Source organism: Typopeltis vanoorti, chromosome 2, assembly GCF_054136105.1.
Source record: "Typopeltis vanoorti isolate ZY-2024b chromosome 2, IOZ_Tvanoo_1.0, whole genome shotgun sequence".
Taxonomy (NCBI): domain Eukaryota; kingdom Metazoa; phylum Arthropoda; class Arachnida; order Uropygi; family Thelyphonidae; genus Typopeltis; species Typopeltis vanoorti.
This window is the reverse complement of record NC_143550.1, coordinates 159,611,358-159,631,623: the sequence shown is the minus strand read 5'-3', so window position 1 is coordinate 159,631,623 and position 20,266 is coordinate 159,611,358. Positions and strand designations below refer to the sequence as shown.

Genomic DNA, 20,266 nt, shown 5'->3' with positions numbered 1-20,266 from the left:
GGATTCTACACTTTACATGTGCCGGCCTTTCAGAATCAACCTGGCAACATAAATCCAGTGCAACATGCGAGGAATGGAAGTGCCTACTCTGCAGGTAGAACAAAGAAATGCACCTAAGGCAGCCACCTACGATGCAGCCGATTATACCAGAGGCAAAATCAGATAACGAACTGAACAGACAAAAAAAATACAGGTGAGTCCTATAAGTCGTATTATTTGAACTCCTTAAATATACTAATAGAAAACGGTCTAGAGACTATAAAAGCCAGCTTACTAGATCTTGTGCAAGAACTCTTTGACAAACAGAATGAACAAATAACAAAAAAACTAGCGATTATGAAGATTTGGTCAAACATAATAATTTAGCAGTGATAGAAGTGTTGCAAACGGTAAAAGACATTAAAATCAGCATTAACGCACTAACTAGCAGGCAACACAATTTGATGAAAGAGGCATCTGAACTCCGTCAAGAACTTAATTCCCTAAAACTGCAATACAAAAGTTTAAATCAGCAACAACATAAAGAAGATCTTATCATAAACAGTCTTCTTGAAACTGCACTACAGAAAACCTCAGAGACATAGTTTTAAAATTAGGCCATGCAATTGATACCCCCCCCCCCTACTACTTAATGACATTCAGACCATAAATCGGATTCTAGGAAGAGCAAAAAACAAGGCTTGCCACTGTTGTGTCCCTTTTCATTAATTACTCTGTTAATTATGCTCTATACGTTATGTTCGCCCTATGGTGTCATGTGGTACTATCTAAGTACAAAGGAATTGCCTCGGGGTTGAGCCAAATCCAACTGCAACAAAGCTCCTGAGGTTCTTCTCTTAAGGTCCTAAGACATTTATTTGTTAACACTGTGCCACTTAGGACAATTAGTTTAAAAGAGGAAATCTTAAACAAGAAGAAGATACTCAGATATACCTTAATGACTAACAACTTTGCAATTGTGACCATAAATTCGCTACTTAATTCTCCCGCCTAGGTTCGTATATTTAACAAGTGGTGCATTGGATAGTACATACAGACAACTGATTTAGAAGAAGCAAAAGGTTTATTCAACATACTAACATTTATACAGTGCATGGAAATTTGGTAAAATTCAATTCAATACTACAAAATATTGTACAAATATTATCAGCAAATGTGAGTGTTAAGTCACGTAACTTATATAGGATAGACAATTGTGCTGCTCCAAGCTGTATCACACATAAATTCTTCAAATTCCTTTCTAATAAAATCTAGTTAACATGCATTAGCTCCTTATAGACACACATCCTTAGTTTAACATTCCTAAATTTACACTCATTTCCCTTCACAGTTTATAATAATCTACAGCCCTATTCTATCTCTGTTAAAGTCCTCAGATCTTAAATTACATATCATTCATTCACATTAATTAACAAGAAAATTTCACAATACCGTTTTTTACAATGGGTTCCTGCGCTTGTTCCTTCCTTTACTCGTCTCTGGATCCTCAAAACGATTTCTTCTTGCTGGGGAAAGTATCTGGGATTTCTCGATCATGTATAGGCTTATTCGTTTCCAGTAGGTCATGCCCTCTTTTCAAGGGAAATCTTTGGGCAAAGTAATTCCTTCGGCGTGAAGCCTTCTACATAGACTCTGAGCCTTTCCGCAGATCACCTTATCTCTTCCGGAATAATGTTATGCTCCTCGGGGTTTGCGAGATATAACCTTTCTTATAGATACATGGCACTTTCTGTTCTCTTCTTCCAGGAAAAAAATCGGGGCAGAGATTCCCCTCCCATTCTGGAACCGTACCTCTACTTGCAAAGTCCACACACCCAAGAAGAACTCAAAAGGCCTTGTGTGTGTGTGTGGGGGGGGGGGGATCCTAACCCTATCGGCATCTCCCGTAACCCCCCCCCCCCCCGATGCATAGACAGGCGCTCAACCTTTTGGTGGTGGTTTTCTTCCCTGTTTGCTTATTCATCGTGTGCCATGTGCACATGATATGCTTACGCCAACTTTTAATCCTGTGCTTTGGCCTTGGATTAAGCCCTAATTCACACTAACAAAATGTGAATCATTTAGCTATGCTTTGTCTATCTAAATTTTAGGAATATTACACTATTTCAATTATACATTAACGTTCTTTTCCTCGAAAATTCACAGCCAATTCAACTAGCTCAAGTATTCTATTTATATAATGGGATAACAATATTTTCTTGTACATTTTCACGAATATTTTCTCTTTGCTTAAAATTATATATGTAAATTATATATGCATTATTCACATATATAATTTACACTTTGATGCAGGCAATTTTCTTTTATAGGGTCATTGCTTTTTAAATTATGAAAGAAAGAAATTCTCTTAAGAACTTTATTAATCACAATTTAACTCCACCAGTCATAATTCGTTTTACAAGCAAGTCCACAAGAGACAATCTCATAAAAGCCAGCAGACAGAAAAAACCAGTTGCCAAGGACTTGAACGAATTGCAACACCAATCTTCCTATCCGAATATTTAACACCATTCAACCAGAATCTGTTGTACCAAGCAAGAAAAGCAAAAACAGAAAAAAATTACCAGATGCCAAGATATTCTTGAGGAAGTCACTTCAAAGCCGATACAAATCAAAAGCTCAGAAGACAGAAAGACTGCTACAATGGAAAAAAAAAAAGTCTCCTAATTAGTTCATAAAGAAGACCACAACAAAAATGAATGTGAACTATCAAGACATGTAATAACACCTGAATATAAGTTAAGGGGATAAAAATCCCTTATTGTTTTTCAGCCAGTAAGCGAAACTAATATCGAAAACTACGATCTGTAACGTTTCATGCCGACGAACTGTCAGCGTATCCAAGTGTAAGTGACCACTTGGTAGTGCCATACCACGGCAACTCGTTTCAAAGGTGGAGCAAGCTCCCTCACTGTTCTTGATATTTTCTCATAATGTAAAACACAGCTCTTAAGAGATGTAGTACTGTTTTACATTATGAGGAGAGGTCACTACCCAGACCGGTTTCAACCTTTTTTTGAGGTAGAATGGGAGTTCATGTCTCTCATCATTGGCCTTTTGAGAATAAAGCATGCTGAGGATCAGCAGACAGTAAAAGAGGAGTATGATATAAGATAGAGTAGGATAGTAGGAGGTAAAAAGAGGCCTCAGTCAACCTGTTTAGCCTTATTGGCTAATTGGTCTGTAACATATAATCTCAATTTACCTGTTCAGAAAAAGGTTAAACATAGACTTTTGTCTATAGGTCACATATTATTTTATCTAAAGTAATGATTTACTCCAGTATTAATGGAGGTTCTTTTTATGTTACTAGATATAATATCCTTATTTTTATTCCAGGTAAATAAATTTTTTTTTTTTTTTTTTTAAAGACAAGATGTAAATAATAGGACTTATTTAAATATTTATTTTAAATCTAAAATAACAGGACTTAAGGTCCGGTAAGTAGGAATGAATAGGAACTTACTGAGGAACTTGTATACCTGGTACCACTGGGACTTAGAATATGGAAGAGACTGGCCCGGGAGATGCCACTCACGAGGAGCGGCACCGCCTCGCGGTAAGCCTTTGCCGCCCGGGTTCTCAGCTCCCCCCCCCCCCTTGTTTGGAGTAAAGAAACCGTGCCAGTGAAAGCTTTGTGGCTAGGGGAGACAGAGTGGTTATTCTTTTTCCTGGGGTGGGGGGGATGGTGGGTTTTTTTTGGGTTCTAAAGAGATATACAGGGCTTGATGTGTCCCTGTATAAGAAAGCATATTGTCGGTGGTTTGCAGTATTGATTCACAAATTTAAAGTCTCCTAGTAAGTGCCTTTCTTGTGCAAGAAATTTGGGTAAGTAGAAAAAGAAACCTTTTCTTATTCTTGCATACATTAAATTTGCGTCTCATACCTGGGATTTTTTCCGTACTTTCCAGATGTGATATTTTAGTACATTGATTAGGAAGATAGTGAACTTTTGGGTTTTTTGGACTGGTGGCGGGAATTGTAGTCGTACGACCTCTTCTACTGTCAGCATGGGGATTCCCAATGCTGTGCTGAGTCTCCGCCAGATGCGTTGGGCTGGTGGGCAAAAATAAAAGAAGTGGTCCACCGTTTCCACGTCCCGGCAGACATCGCAGAATGGGTCGCACGGGTTAGGTACATGCCGGGATTTCACCAGTTTCACCGGGAGCCGCCCCGTAGGCTATTCTCCAGGCTAGATCCCGATGAAAAGGCTGTCCCCAGCTATTTTTGATGTTTCTGAAGAGAATTTCATTATTTGTACTAAGATTGGGTGTATCACGCCTGGAAAGTTGGAAGAAATCCTAGTATACTGCTTTGGGTTTGTGTGTGAGGATTGCTATTCCTCTGTCCCTGAGTGTTGTGATCGATTTCACTACTGTACGGTACCACTTGGGCACCCCCCTTGCGCGAGGTCCAGCATAGTCCGTGATCCCAAAGAGGGGGAGGAAAAGTCCTATAAAATATCTAATAAGTAGGCCAGAAATGTGGTTGGAGTTTAAGGCCTTCCGTACGGTTTTGAACGTGTTTGCTTGTAGCAAGCTTTTGTGATCAGGCAGAGCATAACCCCCTTCTTCCTGTTTGAGTTGTAGGTATTCTTTCTTTACTTCGCGTTTTCTTCCATTCCAGAAGAAATCCAGGAGTTCTTTTGATAATTTATTTTCTTGTGCCATTGTGATGCCTGTGATATTGACAGTGTGCATCAGCATTGGGGTGACGATTGTTTTTATTACTGTCGCTCTGCCATAAAAGGAGAAGAAGGTTGGTTTGAACAGCCTTATCCTTTCCCTGCTTGTTTCCTGCAATTTTTGGATTGGTAGTGCTAGGGTGTCTGAAAAGCGCACGCCTAGTATAGTTAGGGGCTGTGTCTGTAGCGTTAAACCGTAGGGAAGTCCAGTGCTATGGAAATTTCTGAAACTTTTGATTTTGGTTTTTTGTGCGTTAACGCGAAGACCACTGACTATGCTGAATTTTTGCAGCGTATGCAGATAGATATAGATGGACTCAGAGTCTCTGAGTGTAGCCACTACATCGTCTGCATATGCCACTATTTTGCATTGTCTGAAGCCTTGGGGCAGTGGAATACCGTTAATTGCGGGGGTGTTATCAATTCTTTTGATTAGGGGTTCTAATACTAGGGAGAAGAGGAGGGGGCTTAGCGGGCAGCCTTGCCTAACCCCTCTCTTTATGCGAATTGGTTCTGTTAGAAACCCATTAATAGATAGTTGGGTCGTGGCTTCCGCATACATGTTTTTAATTGTACGCCGAAGTCTCGGGCCCACGGCTGTTTTTTGTAGGATGTTCTGCAAGTACCTGTGGTTGATGCTGTCAAACGCTTTCTCCAGGTCGGTGGAGAGAAGTGCCAGGGGGTATTTTTTCTCTTTGGCCAGTTTGATCAAGTCTCTTAACAAAAAGAGATTGAATTCCATAGATCTACCAGGGATTCCGTAGACCTGTGAGCTTGTTATTATTTTTTCGATACCGCCCTTAAGGCACGTGCAGATAATTTTTGCAAAAATCTTGTAGTCTACGTTGGTTAGGGAGATTGGACGCCAGTTATTCGACAAAGTCCGATCTCGGTCTTTCTTGGGGATAAAGATGGTGTGGCTCTTAACGAATTCCTCGGGGATGTTTCCCGAAGTGAGGAATTCGTTAAAGATGTTTATTAACGCTGCCAATGCAAATTCCCAGATAGATCTATAGAATTCTATCCCCAGTCCGTCTGGCCCTGGGGTCTTCTTTGTTTTCATCATTCTGCACGTGGCCTTTAATTCGGCTGCAGTTATCGGCCTGTCCTGCAGGGTACTAAGATGATCGGGAAAACGTGTTGCGTCCCACTCACTGAAGTCATCTGTGCCCTGCCGGTCAGAGAAGATATCGATATACTGCTGATGAAAGTGACGGAGTATTTCGTTGGTTGAGCATAAAATCTGGCCCTTCTCCTCGATCTGGTGAATCGTTTTCTCATCATTAGCCGCCACCCGTTGTTGGTTGTAGAATGCGGCGGAAGGTGTTTCCAAATTTCTGAGATAGAGTCTCGTTTGAAAATCGAGGTCTTCGACTCTACTCTGCCACTCTTGCTGCAGCTCTATTTCTACTTGCCTGATAAGATGTCCGCAGGGAGCTCCGCTCTGTTCGTTTGTCCGGTACCAGCCGAGTTCCCTGTAGAGATCCCTCAGCCGTTTGCGTTGTTGGAAGGCCCTTTCGCGCCCGCATTTTTGGAACAGTTCCCTAGCCTGCCACTTGAAGCTCAGCCAGTTTTCCCAGTCCCAGTTGGTGTTTGTCCATCTGTCACAGAGGTTCTGTAGCTGGTCGCTAAAAAGACTGGGAAAGGTGGGAGGAAGCCTCCAAGGCCCTCTGGCTGTTTCCATAACCTCTGGGAGCGTGATTTTGAGTATGACCATTTTGTGGTCGGTTGTCATGTTGTGCACTGCAGTGTGACGTATCCTCTGAACGTATTGTTCCAAGTTTTGGGACACGTACACCCTGTCTAGTCTTGTCGCTATCTGGCCACGGCACCACGTAGTTTCTACTTTGGAGGGGTTATTCCGCCTCCAGATATCGACGAGATCAAAATTAATACAGCATCGTTTTAAAGCATCAATGCCGCCAGTTCCATTGTTTGGATTCCCACCGATTTTGTCTAGACGTGTGTCTTCCACACAGTTCCACTCTCCTGCAACTATTAGGTGTTCTGCTCCCAGGAGATAGTTTTCAAGGGCAGAGAAGAGACTAGTTCTGTGGTATGAATTGTTCGGGGCGTAAACTGCAGCCAGTCGGATGGTACGGCCACCATACTTCCAGTCCACCATTACTAGGCGTCCTGTGGCGTCTTTTTGGACGTTGAAGAATCCCCCCGCGATTGGGGGGCGAATTAGTATCCCCACCCCTCGCGAGTGAGCGTCCCCGAAGCACCAGTAGCTGGTGACCGGATAGCTTCTCGAGAAGTTCTCCACGTCCCAGTGCTTATAGAAATGGGTTTCTTGTATCAGGAGGATATTAATTTTGTGTGTTAACATTAGCCTCCAGACAGCGCTTTGCGCAAAGGGGTTGCGTAGTCCGTTAGTGTTTAAAGTTGCGATTTTAACTTCCATGGTGGTGTTAGAATGAGGGGGGGACGTTATCTGGTGTTTGTTTTATGAAGGCCAGTTCTGGTTCCTCGTCAGAGCTGGTTGCACTTTGAGCATCCGAGACAATGACGAGCCTGTCTGTAGAGTCCCTGTCTTCGTCAGAGTCCATTTCGTGGACTTTGGGTTGTGCCAATTGATCCATTACTGGGGGTAGGCTCTCTAACATTGTAACGTCATTGTCGAGGGGCTTTGCGCCTATTGTTCGACGTTGACCTGTGGTCTCTGTTTCGTCCTCTGATGACATCATGCTGCTTTGTTTCGCTTTTTTCTTTTCCTGTGATTCCGTTTCTCTTGCGCGCTTTGTTGGAGCGCTGGGTGTGACCTCTTCCTCTTTCCTGCAAGCTTCATGGTTTGCCACATTGATGCTGGTGATGTTCTGTGTGTGGTGGCTTGCTTTGGGGTTTTCGTTTCCGTTGCTGCTTCCTTTTCAGCCTGTTGGCCGAGCTCCGGAAAATCACTCCTTGATATTTTCTCAGGGTTCCCGATGGGCGTTGCCCTAATCGGTGTTATGGTCCCTCCTATTGCTTCTGAGTGTGTCTTGTTCGGACATGTGTCCAATTTGTGGGTCAGAGCCCCACACTTAATACAGGGTTCTGTACAGCTTTCTATTTTATGCTTTGACGATTTGCAATTTCTGCATTGTATTCGAGGGCAATCTGCCCCAAGGTGTTCCTCCGAATTACATCTAAAGCACCTTTTTTTCACACCTGGGTAATTCACCATTACCCTCGTTCCTCCCAAAAAAACAAAATTGAGGACTTCTTTTTTCATGTCAATCTGGATTTCAACGTCTCCTGTTTTCCATCCTTTATAGTCGGCGTGCTCAAGTGCTTTAATCTCATGGATTTCCCCCCATTGACTGAAGAATTTCTTGACTTCAGGTTCATTCTCTAGGTATTCTAGTGGAAACCTGGTTATTTTTAGCGTTTTGCGTAGGCTCCCTACTAGAAACGGTCTGATTGTTTGCCCACAACAAATGAAACCCTCTAATAATTTTTTTTTGTTTGTTCGCTTTTGACCACTATTTGGAATCTATTGTTCCCATAAGGTATAAAACCGTATATATTTTCAGCCCCTACTGTTTCGATTAGAGCTCTCGCTAACGCCCGCTGATCTACGGGCTTCGTGAGCTCGATACCGAGCGTTCTAGTTCTAGGCAAAAAATGCGACATGGTTACCGAAATTCCTGACTACTGGGTGTAGAAAGGGGATGTAAGGGAGGGCAAAATCGAGGAACGTTGGGCATTCCTCGCCGCAAACAAAGTGATACCAGAATAGACGGATAAAACAGTCAATAAAAAGAAAAAAAAGGTCTTACCAAAGCTGGGGTACTACTGTGGAATCTGAGCATGGAGTTCTCTTTTCGGGCCGTTGAAACTGGATTTTCTTGAGAGGTAGACATCTGCCTTCAGCCGGAGCTTTCTCGGGGGTCCTCGGGAACTGTCTCTGGAATCCGCTGCGTTCTGTCGATGTCGATATTGAGGTCTCATCAGTGAGTAGCTAGACCTAGAATATCAGAGTTTAAGTGAAGAAAACTTATATACTTTTGCTATAAGATTGCCCAAAAGGTGTGTCACTATATTATATTATAATATAGTATAACTAAGATGAAATGCCAAACGGCTATTTTTTTCTGGCGAGGTTGATATAAGTTAAGGGGATAAAAATCCCTTATTGTTTTTCAGCCAGTAAGCGAAACTAAGATCGAAAACTACAATTTGTAACGTTTCATGCCGACGAACTGTCAGCGTATCCAAGCGTAAGTGACCACTTGGTAGTGCCACACCACGGCAACTCATTGCAAAGGTGGAGCAAGCTCCCTCACTGTTCTTGATATTTTCTCATAATGTAAAACACACAGCTCTTAAGAGATATAGTACTGTTTTACATTATGAGGAGAGGTCACTACCCAGACCGGTTTCAACCTTTTTTGAGGTCTCATCAGTGAGTAGCTAGACCTAGAATATCAGAGTTTAAGTGAAGAAAACTTACATACTTTTTGGGCAATCGTATAGCAAAAGTATGTAAATTTTCTTCACTTAAACTCTGATATTCTAGGTCTAGCTACTCACTGATTAGACCTCAAAAAAGGTTGAAACCGGTCTGGGTAGTGACCTCTCCTCATAATGTAAAACAGTACTACAGCTCTTAAGAGCTGTGTGTTTTACATTATGAGAAAATATCAAGAACAGTGAGGGAGCTTGCTCCACCTTTGCAACGAGTTGCCGTGGTGTGGCACTACCAAGTGGTCACTTACGCTTGGATACGCTGACAGTTCGTCGGCATGAAACGTTACAGATCGTAGTTTTCGATCTTAGTTTCGCTTACTGGCTGAAAAACAATAAGGGATTTTTATCCCCTTATCAACCGTGCCAGAAAAAAATAGCCGTTTGGCTTTTCAACACCTGAATATATCGGCAATTCCACTTTGATCAGACCGTTCAGATCATTCATTTGACTTCTCAAACATCAGCCTACTTCCAACACATCAATGAAATTAATAAAAGGATATCTGACTGGTGTCATCCTCAGATATGCATATTAAAAACCTTCGAGGATGCAAACTGAGACATTACATCTCAACCGAGATCAACAGAAAGGGGGGAAAAAATTATTTATTACATTGAAGTGCTGTAGTTACAGCACTTAAATACCGGCTGATTATAAAATAACATGAAGTGTTCAGAGTCCTCTAGCGAGTAATGTATTGGACAAAACACATCAATATTCGGTAGACATTGATGTGTGTTTGAAGATCACAGTGGAACATGGGGATTCGATTTAACACAACAAAAAAAAGTACCAAAACGCGCCAACAGGGGAGATTTTGGCGCTGTTTACCGAGTAAAATGCATTAATTTGCATTACCGCATTTCTTGTGAGTGATCATGCAATAAAAGGAAAGCCTGTGAGATTTCTTATCATTCGTAGACGAACTGCTTTTCGATGCTTCTTACCTTACGTGAGCGTGCTTTGTTAGTCAAACTCTATTATCAGCAGAACAATAATGCCAGTGCTTGTCTTCATGATTTTCGGCGTATGAAAAATTTACGAAAAGGAACGATTAGCGTAACAAACTTACGAAAACTGATTCGGCGATTTGAAACTACTGAAACTAGCAGTGCAGGTAGGCAGGGGATGCAAACCAATCAATCACCAACAAGTTGCAGCTGCTATTGTGGAACAGGAGATGACGAATGTGTAGGGTACCAGCAGTGCACGAGCAATATCCCAGCAAACGGATATTGCATACACAACAGTGTGAAAAATCCTACATCAGATGTTGAAGTTTTACACCTATAAATCAGTCATGTTCAAGAATTGCGCTCTGGCGATGCGATCACACGAATCGACTTATCTTTGAGATTTTTAGCATGTATGGCCGTGGCAGATTTTATGGAGTGACGAAACGCACTTTTATTTGAACAGAGATATTAACACACGCAACTGTCGCTTTTGGGCTGCAACTAATCCACACGTGTTTCTGCCGATGCCTATCCACTTGTCCAAAGTCACAGTGTGGTGCGGATTTACACCATCTTTTATCATCGGTCCATACTTTTACGAGGAAAATCGCAAAATGGACCATGGACCAGTGACCTGTTCTGTCAATGCTAACAGGTATGCTACAGAACTTTGTGGTTCCACAACTGCAGCAAAGAGGATGTCTTGATTCGACCATCTTCATGCAGGATGGTGCACCACCCCACATCGGACTTCAGGTACAGTGTGTTTTGCGACAACATTTCTCTGACAGAAGAATCATTAGTCGTGCATTTTTCACGCATGGCCACCAAGTTCGCCTGATCTCAATCCTTGTGACTTTTGGCTGTGGGGATTTCTTAAAAGCATTGTGTATCAAGGACATGTACCCGATATTCCAACTTTGAAAGATCTAATAACATTACACGTGAGACAAATCAATTCCGATATGTTGCAAGCCACTGTGGAAAATGTCGTGCACCGTATGCAGTTCCTGGAACATCAGAATGGTGGCCATATTGAACCGCATTTGTAATTAACAATAAACGTCATGATATTGATGTGTGCTGTCTCTCATTTGCCATTTAGTCATTCATTAGTCACACCTACTAAAATTAATTTTGCAGCGCCAAAATTTCCCCTGTTGGCGAGTTTTGGTATTTTTTTTTTCGTTAAATCGAATCCCCATGTTCCACTGTGTACGTCTACCGAATATTAGTGTGTTTCGTTCAATACATTACTCGCTAGAGGGCTCTGAACACTTTACGCTATTTTATAATCACCCGGCATATTAAAAGCAAAAATTGTAAAATATATATAACTTATTGTTATACTATAAATGCATTTTAAAAATATAATCTTATTCAATTGCAAACTATAAATTACCATCTATAGTAACCATTATTAACACATTATACAAAAAAAGGAAAATTTGTATGAAATTCAATGTTAAAAAAAAACAAACTAGAACAACATTATTTAAATTAAGGGAATATTAAATTCCACATTGTTTCAAAACCGAATAAGAAACTCAAAGATCGGAATCAAAGAGTTTCATGCCGATTATAGTAAACTATAAGAGTATCGGCGACTACTAGCGTAAGCTAAAGCACGTAGTACAAAGTATGTAGTGCAAACTAGGGCAACTCGTAGCAAAGGTGGGTAAAGCTCTGATCACGATTCTTAGTATTTCCCATAATGTAAAGCACATCTCCTAGGAGATGTATGATGCTATACATTATGGTGGGAGGTCACTACCCAGACCGGTTTCGAACCTTTATTGAGGTCTCATCAGTGAGTAGGTAGACCAAATTAATACTAAGGTTATAGCGAAAATAACTTATATACTTCGCTATATGAGGTGTTAAAAAGGTGCACCCATTAAATTGCTTAAATATAAATAAAGAGCAATAGGCTTCATTTCGGCGATGTAACATTATTTAAATTAAGGGGATATTAAATCCCACATTAATATCCCCTTAATTTAAATGATGTTACATCGCCGAAATGAAGCCTATTGGCTCTTTATTTATATTTAAGTAGAACAACATGTTTTGTAAATGCATAATATGCAATCATAATTTTAATAATAAAAAGCATTGAATTAAAAAAAAAAAAAAGTGACATCTCCGGGGATCAAAGACTTGTCGAGGAAGGGCACCTACTCTACAACTCTCTATCTACACCAACACCATCTACTGCTGACCACTACCACTATTTCCACAAACATCCATGCCTACATCTGGATTTGAACCTGCAGCATTTTGACTGGAGAGTGGATGTGCTAACCACTTGGCCAACCAGGCTGGCATTTATTATCACATGTTATGTGAAACCAGAGAAAACGATGGCAACTAATTGGTAAAAGTCTAAAGATAGTAAATAAGTGTGAATTTACTTAATTAGGCTGCCATACCTAATCAAATGGTTTAGAGATATCAAGAACATCAACCATTTTAGTTTCTACAGATTTTTCCATGTCCAGAGGTTATGATAGGTGTAATACAGGTTTCCTGCATTTGAACTTCAGTATAGATGTGGAAAAAAGTGGAAAATTTAATTATAGTTGGCATTCTCATTCTCTTGAACATCATTACCACTCTTCTTGAAGAACTAAGGCTTATTAGATAAGGGACAAGAATTTAAAGTGGAAGGAATGTTTCTATACCTGTACAGATTGTTTCAATGATACATTTGTAGTAATGTTTAGATCAGAAGACCAAGAACAATAAATTGCCATAACTTGATTTCTATTAAAACACAGAAATCATGGGTCATCCCACTTCTCATTTTTATAATGACAGGCAACCCAAGGATGAGAGTGGCTGTGTGTGAGAGTTGATCCGTTGGAGAAGCAGTCAGTTTAGTTGTGATCTAAATTGCATCTGTGATATACTTAGATCATCAGTAAAGAAGATATCAAGCATACTAGCTACCCTATGTGACAAAAAGTGTCTGGACACCCTATTTCACAACAAAAAAATGGAACATTCCAATAGATTATGTGTGCCAGAATTCCTTTAAAACTGCAGATGAGCTCTTCAGACAATGTGCAGTACTGTATGTCTACTTGTGAGACATTGCCATACTTGTTGAGCTTGCTGACTTCCAATGAGGTGTTATTATAGGGTGCCATATCTGCAACCTGTCCATGTGTGTGTGATTGCAGAAAAATTGCAATGCCCACAGTCAATATGTTAGTAGTAAATGGAAACATGAGGGACTTGCAGCTACCAAGAAACACTCAGGAAGGCCATGGAAAGTGACAAGAGAGCTCTGAAACATGTCATCTGTGAGTGATGTCATATCTCTGCTGGGGATTGGCCCGATGACTGGGGATCAGTCCTCAGACCATTGTTGTTTAATCTGTATGTTAATTATATTGGAAAGAGTCTCATGGGAGATCTTTAATTGTTTTCTGGTAATACAAAGATAGACAAGGCAATCAGAGATGCTACTGATATATAATTACCATTTACTTGGGTGATTTAAATAGGCTGGATGCATGGGAAAATGATAATGGTTGTCAATTTCAATGTTAGTAAATGTAAAGTTATGCACTTTGGCATGATGAGGTATCTAATGGCATATTATATGGATCGGATTATGCATGGAATCACTGATGAGGCTAGAGATCTCCAGGTTATGATGGATAGAAAGTTGAAGTTCAAGGTTTACATAGAAAAATTGCAAATACAACTCAGAGAATAATTGTGATGTCGAAATGAACATTGACATGTAAGGATATAGAAGTCCTTTTACATCTTTACAAGACCTTGATGTGACCTCACTTGGATTATTGTGTGCAGATTTGGTCTCCTGTTTCCCCTTCCATAAAGAGTCTTTTAGAAAGACTGCAAAAAAGAGTTACAAAGATGATATTGGCATTATGGAATATAGATTATGCCACACTCTCCCTGAATGAGTCTTTGGACTCCCTGGAGATGTCACATAATAATAGTAATAATAATTTCCATTGTTTTTTTTTATCAATCTAATGGTAATATAGTTTATTTTACCTGCATTTTAGGTTCTGTTTAATAAGAATGGAAAAGGTGTATAACATGTCTTATATTGATTTGAAGCATTGCTTCATTCTTTGATGAACTTAGGAACAATGTTATGTGTAAATAGTGAAATAAGATATGTATTTTTGATTAAAATATTACAGACTTTCTATAGTCTTTATATGGTTAACTTGGAAAAGAAGATTTTTTTTTTTTTTTACAGTTTTTGTAGTGTAATCGATATTTGATAATATGCATGATATTTAATAATTTGAGATGTATTAACCTTTTCATGCAGGAGCTTTGCAATATAGTGATTTTATGAAACATTTTCAGTTTGCAATGTTAAGAATTCAATAAAATACCAAACTAAAAATGGTAAATATTATCAGCACAAAGCAGTACTGATTGTAGTACCTCTACCAGCTGTGCAACATAGATCTTTAACCACACAATATCTATTGCAATAATGGCCTCTCCAGATGTTCTATGAGTTATTATACTTCATTTTTTTTTTTTAATTTAAAAAAAATACATTTTTCAGTATTAGAATATCTAAAAGTAAGTTTCATGAAATGAAAACAATTTTTTAAACAATCTTTTAACAGTATGCAGATCCAGTAGTTGATCGCTTAGACAAATGGGGTGTATTTAGGGCAAGACTTTTCAGAGAGTCATGTTTCCATTACAGAGGAAACTATGTTAAGGTAAGATACTTATATTTTAAATATGACAATTTTTTGCATCTTTAGCAGAGCAGGAACTTCCGAACTATAGGTTCCCTTTCTGTTGAAGGTGCAGTCAGTTTTCTGTTAGACAAATGAACCAACATTTTCTTCATCACATTTTTTAATACACAAAAAGTCTTGCAGTGGCTGCACTGCATAGTTCAGAAGGCTCAGAAATTTGTCACAGAGGGACCCATAGCAGTACCATTAATCTGTTTGTAGAATTTCCCCTCCCATGTAAAGTAACCCGCATTCATGGTAAATTGAAATAGTTCAAAAATATCTGGGGGAAATTTAGACTTGATTAAATCAAGAGTGTCTATAAGTGGTACATTGGTAAATAGGGTGGTGACATCGAAACTAACCATTATGTCTGAATTTTTTAGGATTAGATTTTTAACCAATGTTTTGAAATGGATTGAATTTTTTACAAAAGTAGAGGAGTTGCCAGTAAGAGGGGCAAGTGACTTAGCTAAATGCCGGGCCAGTTTATATGTTAGACTATCTATGCTATCCACTATGGGGCGTAGGGGAATATTAGTTTTGTGGATTTTGGGTAATCCATAAATACGGGGTGTTTTAACATGAATTGGTTTTATTTTCCTGATGATTTCTTTGGGCCATGATGTCACTTTTTTTTCTTCAGTAATTTTCGGACTTTTTTCTTTTGCGACATCGTAGGGTCTCGATGTATAATTTGATATGTGGAACTGTCACATATGAGATCTTGCATTTTTCTGTTATACTCTTCTTTATTCATGATAACTGTTGCATTTCCTTTATAAACATGGCCTTCGTACCACCTTCAAACCTCATGTCAAGCTGGCAACTCTGATCCGCTCGCCTAAGGATAAACTTCACCCTTTAGCACACCCAGGCGTATATGAAGCTCCATGTGATTGTGACGTGGCCTATTATGGGCAAACAGGAAGATCAATGAACATCTGCCTGGAAGAACATGAAAGATACATTCGCTACTATTACTATGGCAAGTCGGGACTGGCAGACCACGCTTTGGACACTCCTTCACACAGGATTAGATGGAGGAAAACAAATGTGCTATTTAGGAGTCGTTATAGATCTGAAAGATTATTTTTTGAGTCAGCAATGGCTTTGAAGAATTCTCCCAACCTTAACAAATATGGTTGCATTAATTTGCCAAAAATTTGGGAGACGGTTATCCTAAGAAAAACTCCTGGATAACTGCTTTTTTTTTTTTTTTTTTTTTTTTCTTCCCGTTAGAGGGTGCCAAAAATAGGACTTTAGATCTTTTGTCTTTTGCAATTATATTGTTTCGCTTACTCACTGTCGCGTTTACACGTGTGTTGTGCTCTGATGATGCTGATTTGAAAATCAGCGAAATATTAGCGTTAATAAAACATCTTTGTTGTTAAAAGTGTTTGTGGTGTTGTTAATACCGTGAAAAATAAGTCATGAATAACCATCAACGCCTAAGCTTATCTGTTAGATTCTTTCATATAGATAGTTTTCTTACAGTAACAATGATGTCCTATTTTTAACATTACAATTGTTATATTAGATTTAGGAGTCTGGATTATTTACAGTTCTGTCTATAGTTAACTCTTAGGGAGAAAGGTTCTGTGAGTAGAATATGTGCCTTCCATATGCTTGGGATTTTTAGACCATCATTATTGTTCAGATTGGAGTGGTTGATAAGAATCTCACATACTTCCTTAAATTTGTGTTCATACCATGTTTTGGTGTGATGTAAACAACTAGTGCTTTTCCACTCAATTCTATATAAAGTGTTCAGGGCATGATCAGAAAGGCGAGCTTCACCGTAGTTATTATGTTTAACGTATCCTTTATGTTCCTTTTGTCTGATAGGAATTGTGCGTCCTGTTTCCCCTATATATGATAGATTACAGATGCAATAAATATGGTATACTCGAGGGTGGGCCAGCAGAAGGAGAAGGTCTTTGGATGAATTGAGTAAGCTTTTTAATTTTGCAGGAGGTTTAAAGCTGGCTTTGAGGTTGTATTTCTGTAGTATTCTGCTTATTTTATCTGATGTCCCTTTAATGTAAGGAATGGTTATAGTTTTATTGTAGTCTGGTTTATTTATATCTTTGTTTTTTATTGTCTGTAGAGAATTTTGTTATATATATATAATTTTAGTTATATATATATAATTTTAGTGTTTTGGCTGTAACCATTTTTTAGAAAAGTATTGCTGATAACTTTAAATTTGTCTTTCAGCGCTTGTTCATTGGAGCAGATCTTCAAAACCCTATTTTTTAGAGTATTAATGACACCTAGTTTTTGTGTTGGGTGGTGGTAGGAGTTTATGTGTGTATATTGGCTAGTATGTGTTGGTTTCCGGTAAACAGTGAAGGAAAGACTGCCAGATGGAAGACGTGCGACAAGTGTATCTAGAAACGGAAGTGTATTCTGTTTTTGCAATCTCAGTTGTGAACTGTATGTGTTTGTGTTGTTTGTTTAGGTGGCTAAGGAAAGTGTCTAGTGTCTGGTGGCCAGATCACGAAAAACATTGTCAACTTATCTAAGCCAGACTTTGGGTTTTAAAGGAGAGGAATCTAGAGCATGTTGCTCAAAATGTTCCATATAAAAGTTAGCAATAGGAGGGGATAATGGCGAGTCCATGGCTGTGCCTTCATTTTTGTAGGTAGAAAGCGTTTTGCCATACAAAATAACCAGAACGTAATGCATGTGCAAAGAGCGCCATGATATCTGGAGGGAATTTGTTCTGTAAAAGAAGGATTGATTGTGTCATTGATTGGGAGATTTGTAAAGAGGACAGAGACGTCAAAACTGACTATTAAATCATCTTTTTCTAATGTAATGTCTTTGAAGTGTTGTATGTTTCTGTTATAGGATGGGGTGGGGGGGAATTACCTACCAACTCCTTGAGTGTTGTCATTAATTTCTTGGCTGGATGATAATTCGGGCTGTCTATTATACCTTCGACTATCAGCTGGAGTGGTGTGTTTTGTTTGTGTATCTTTGGTAGACCATAAATTCTCGGGGAACAAGCATAGTTGGGAAGTAATTTTTTGACTGTATCTTCAGGCCATGTAGTAATTGATTTAAATAGTTTCTCTGTTTTCTTTTTTATTCTATTGATTGGGTCGTAGTTAACAAGTTGGTATGTACTATTGTCCGAGACTAGCAGATTCATTTTTTTCTAAATATGTGGTTTGGTTTAGAATAACGGTGGCACTTCCATTATCAGCTCTAGTTATTACATTGTCTGGATTTGATTTTAATGATTTCACCGCTGTTATTGTTTTCTTATAATTTATATTTAAAATATTGGCGGTTTCTAAACGTATTTTATCTGCTATATTATTTGGGATGAATCTTAAGCCTCTTTCAATATTACAAATAAAATCCAGTTTGTTCATCGATCTGGGTGTTATGGCAAAATTTAGACCTTTGCTAGTAGCAAGAGTTCATCTTTGTTTAAGGCGTGGTTGGATAGGTTAACTACGTTACTGTTACCTGCAGGCAATTGGTGGCTCCTGCAGTTTCTTGCTTCTGGTTGGTTGTTAATGTTCACTGTGAAGAAATTCGAATATGTCTATTGGTTTTGTCGATCTTTTAGTCTATGAAATTTAGATATCAGATTTTCTTTCTTAGTTTGAAGGATATGGTTCACCATGTTGTCCTTAATCTTTTCGAGGATAATCCAAATGTTTGCGTTCAAGTAACTTGAAAGTTCAGATTTTACATTTTGTACCTGGTTTTCAGTAACGGCCAAGTTTTTTCTGTAGCCTGGAATCTGTTCTCTGAGTAGCGCTTTCTCCATGCGGTGGTATATTCATTGCCCTTTGTTGAGGTATATTTTCTCTTTAGTTTGATGCACTTCGGAATGATATTGCTGTCCCTACAACGTTTCAAAAATGCCAGTCGATTCATCAAACCAGAAACATGAATCTTCAACTTACTGTATTCATTGCATTGGTATTGGTATATATTTACCGTATTGGTTACTTTGTATGGCAAAACGCTTTTTACCTACAAAAAGAAGGCACAGCCATGGACTCACCATTATTCCCCCACCCCCCTTGGTAACTTTTATATGGAACATTTTGAGCAACATGCTCTAGATTCCTCTCCTTTAAAACCCCAAGTCTGGCTTAGATACATTGACGATGTTTCCGTGATCTGGCCCCATGGCATCCAGATACTAGACACTTTCATTAGCCACCTAAACAAACAACACAAATGTATACAGTTCACAATTGAGATTAAAAAACAGAACACACTTCCGTTTCTAGATACACTTGTCACATGTCTTCCTTCTGGCAGTCTTTCCTTTACTGTTTACCGGAAACTGACACATACTGGCCAATATATACACATAAACTCCTACCACCACCCAACACAAAAACTAGGTGTCATTAATACTCTAAAAAATAGGGTTTTGAAGATCTGCTCCAATGAACAAGTGCTGAAAGACGAATTTAAAGTTTTCAGCAATACTTTTCTAAAAAATGGTTACAGCCAAACTATTAACAAAATTCTCTACAGACAATAAAAAACAAAGATAAACCAGACTACAATAAAACTATAACCATTCCTTACATTAAAGGGACATCAGATAAAATAAGCAGAATACTACAGAAATACAACCTCAAAGCCACCTTTAAATCTCCTGCAAAATTAAAAAACTTAACTCATCCAAAGACCCACTCCCTCTGCTGGTCCACCTTGGAGTATACCTTATTTATTGCACCTGTAATCTACCATATATAGGGGAAACAGGATGCACAATTCCTATCAGACAAAAGGAACATAAAGGATACATTAAACATAATAACTACGGTGAAGCTCGCCTTTCTGATCATGCCCTGAACACTTTATATAGAATTGAGTGGAAAAGCACTAGTTGTTTACATCACACCAAAACATGGTATGAACGCAAATTTAAGAAAGCCTGTGAGATTCTTATCAACTACCTCAATCTGAACAATAATGATGGTCTAAAAATCCCAAGCATATGGAAGGCACATATCCTTGTACACCCCTTGAGAATAGATGTTGGGAATTTGATGATGATAAACTGTTTTACTTGGTATATTGAATTGAATTTAAACGGTATTGAATCGAACACAGATTGATAAGAAAATAACTGTTTATTAACTTAAAAGCTAATACTAGCGAAATATTAGCTTTTAAGTTAATAAATAGTTACTTTCTTATTAATCTGTGTTCGATTGAATACTGTTTAAATTCAATGCAACATATGTGACGAACACATTTGCCTATGCACATGTTTTACTTGGTAGTCATGAAGAGACTTTCAAGTTAGTGATAACGTGTGATAAATGTGGCTGTTGATCTTCCTGTCCCATTCACACTATATGTTTTGTCTGATTAGGCTGCACATTAAGATATTTTTTCTTACATGTTTTCCAGTTGGAGGGGGAAACAGATT

General features: G+C 38.8%; 1 protein-coding gene across 1 annotated transcript in view; it reads left to right on the top strand.

Annotated features, from left to right (window-relative positions):
• The window catches only part of LOC150109572 (carboxy-terminal domain RNA polymerase II polypeptide A small phosphatase 1-like), a 111,374-nt gene that overhangs the window by 70,197 nt on the left and 20,911 nt on the right, over window positions 1-20,266 (top strand). Inside the window, exon 6 of the mRNA XM_090409072.1 lies at window positions 14,725-14,823. Within this exon, the coding sequence (XP_090265198.1) occupies window positions 14,725-14,823 (99 nt within the window). The remainder of the gene's footprint in view (window positions 1-14,724; window positions 14,824-20,266) is intronic.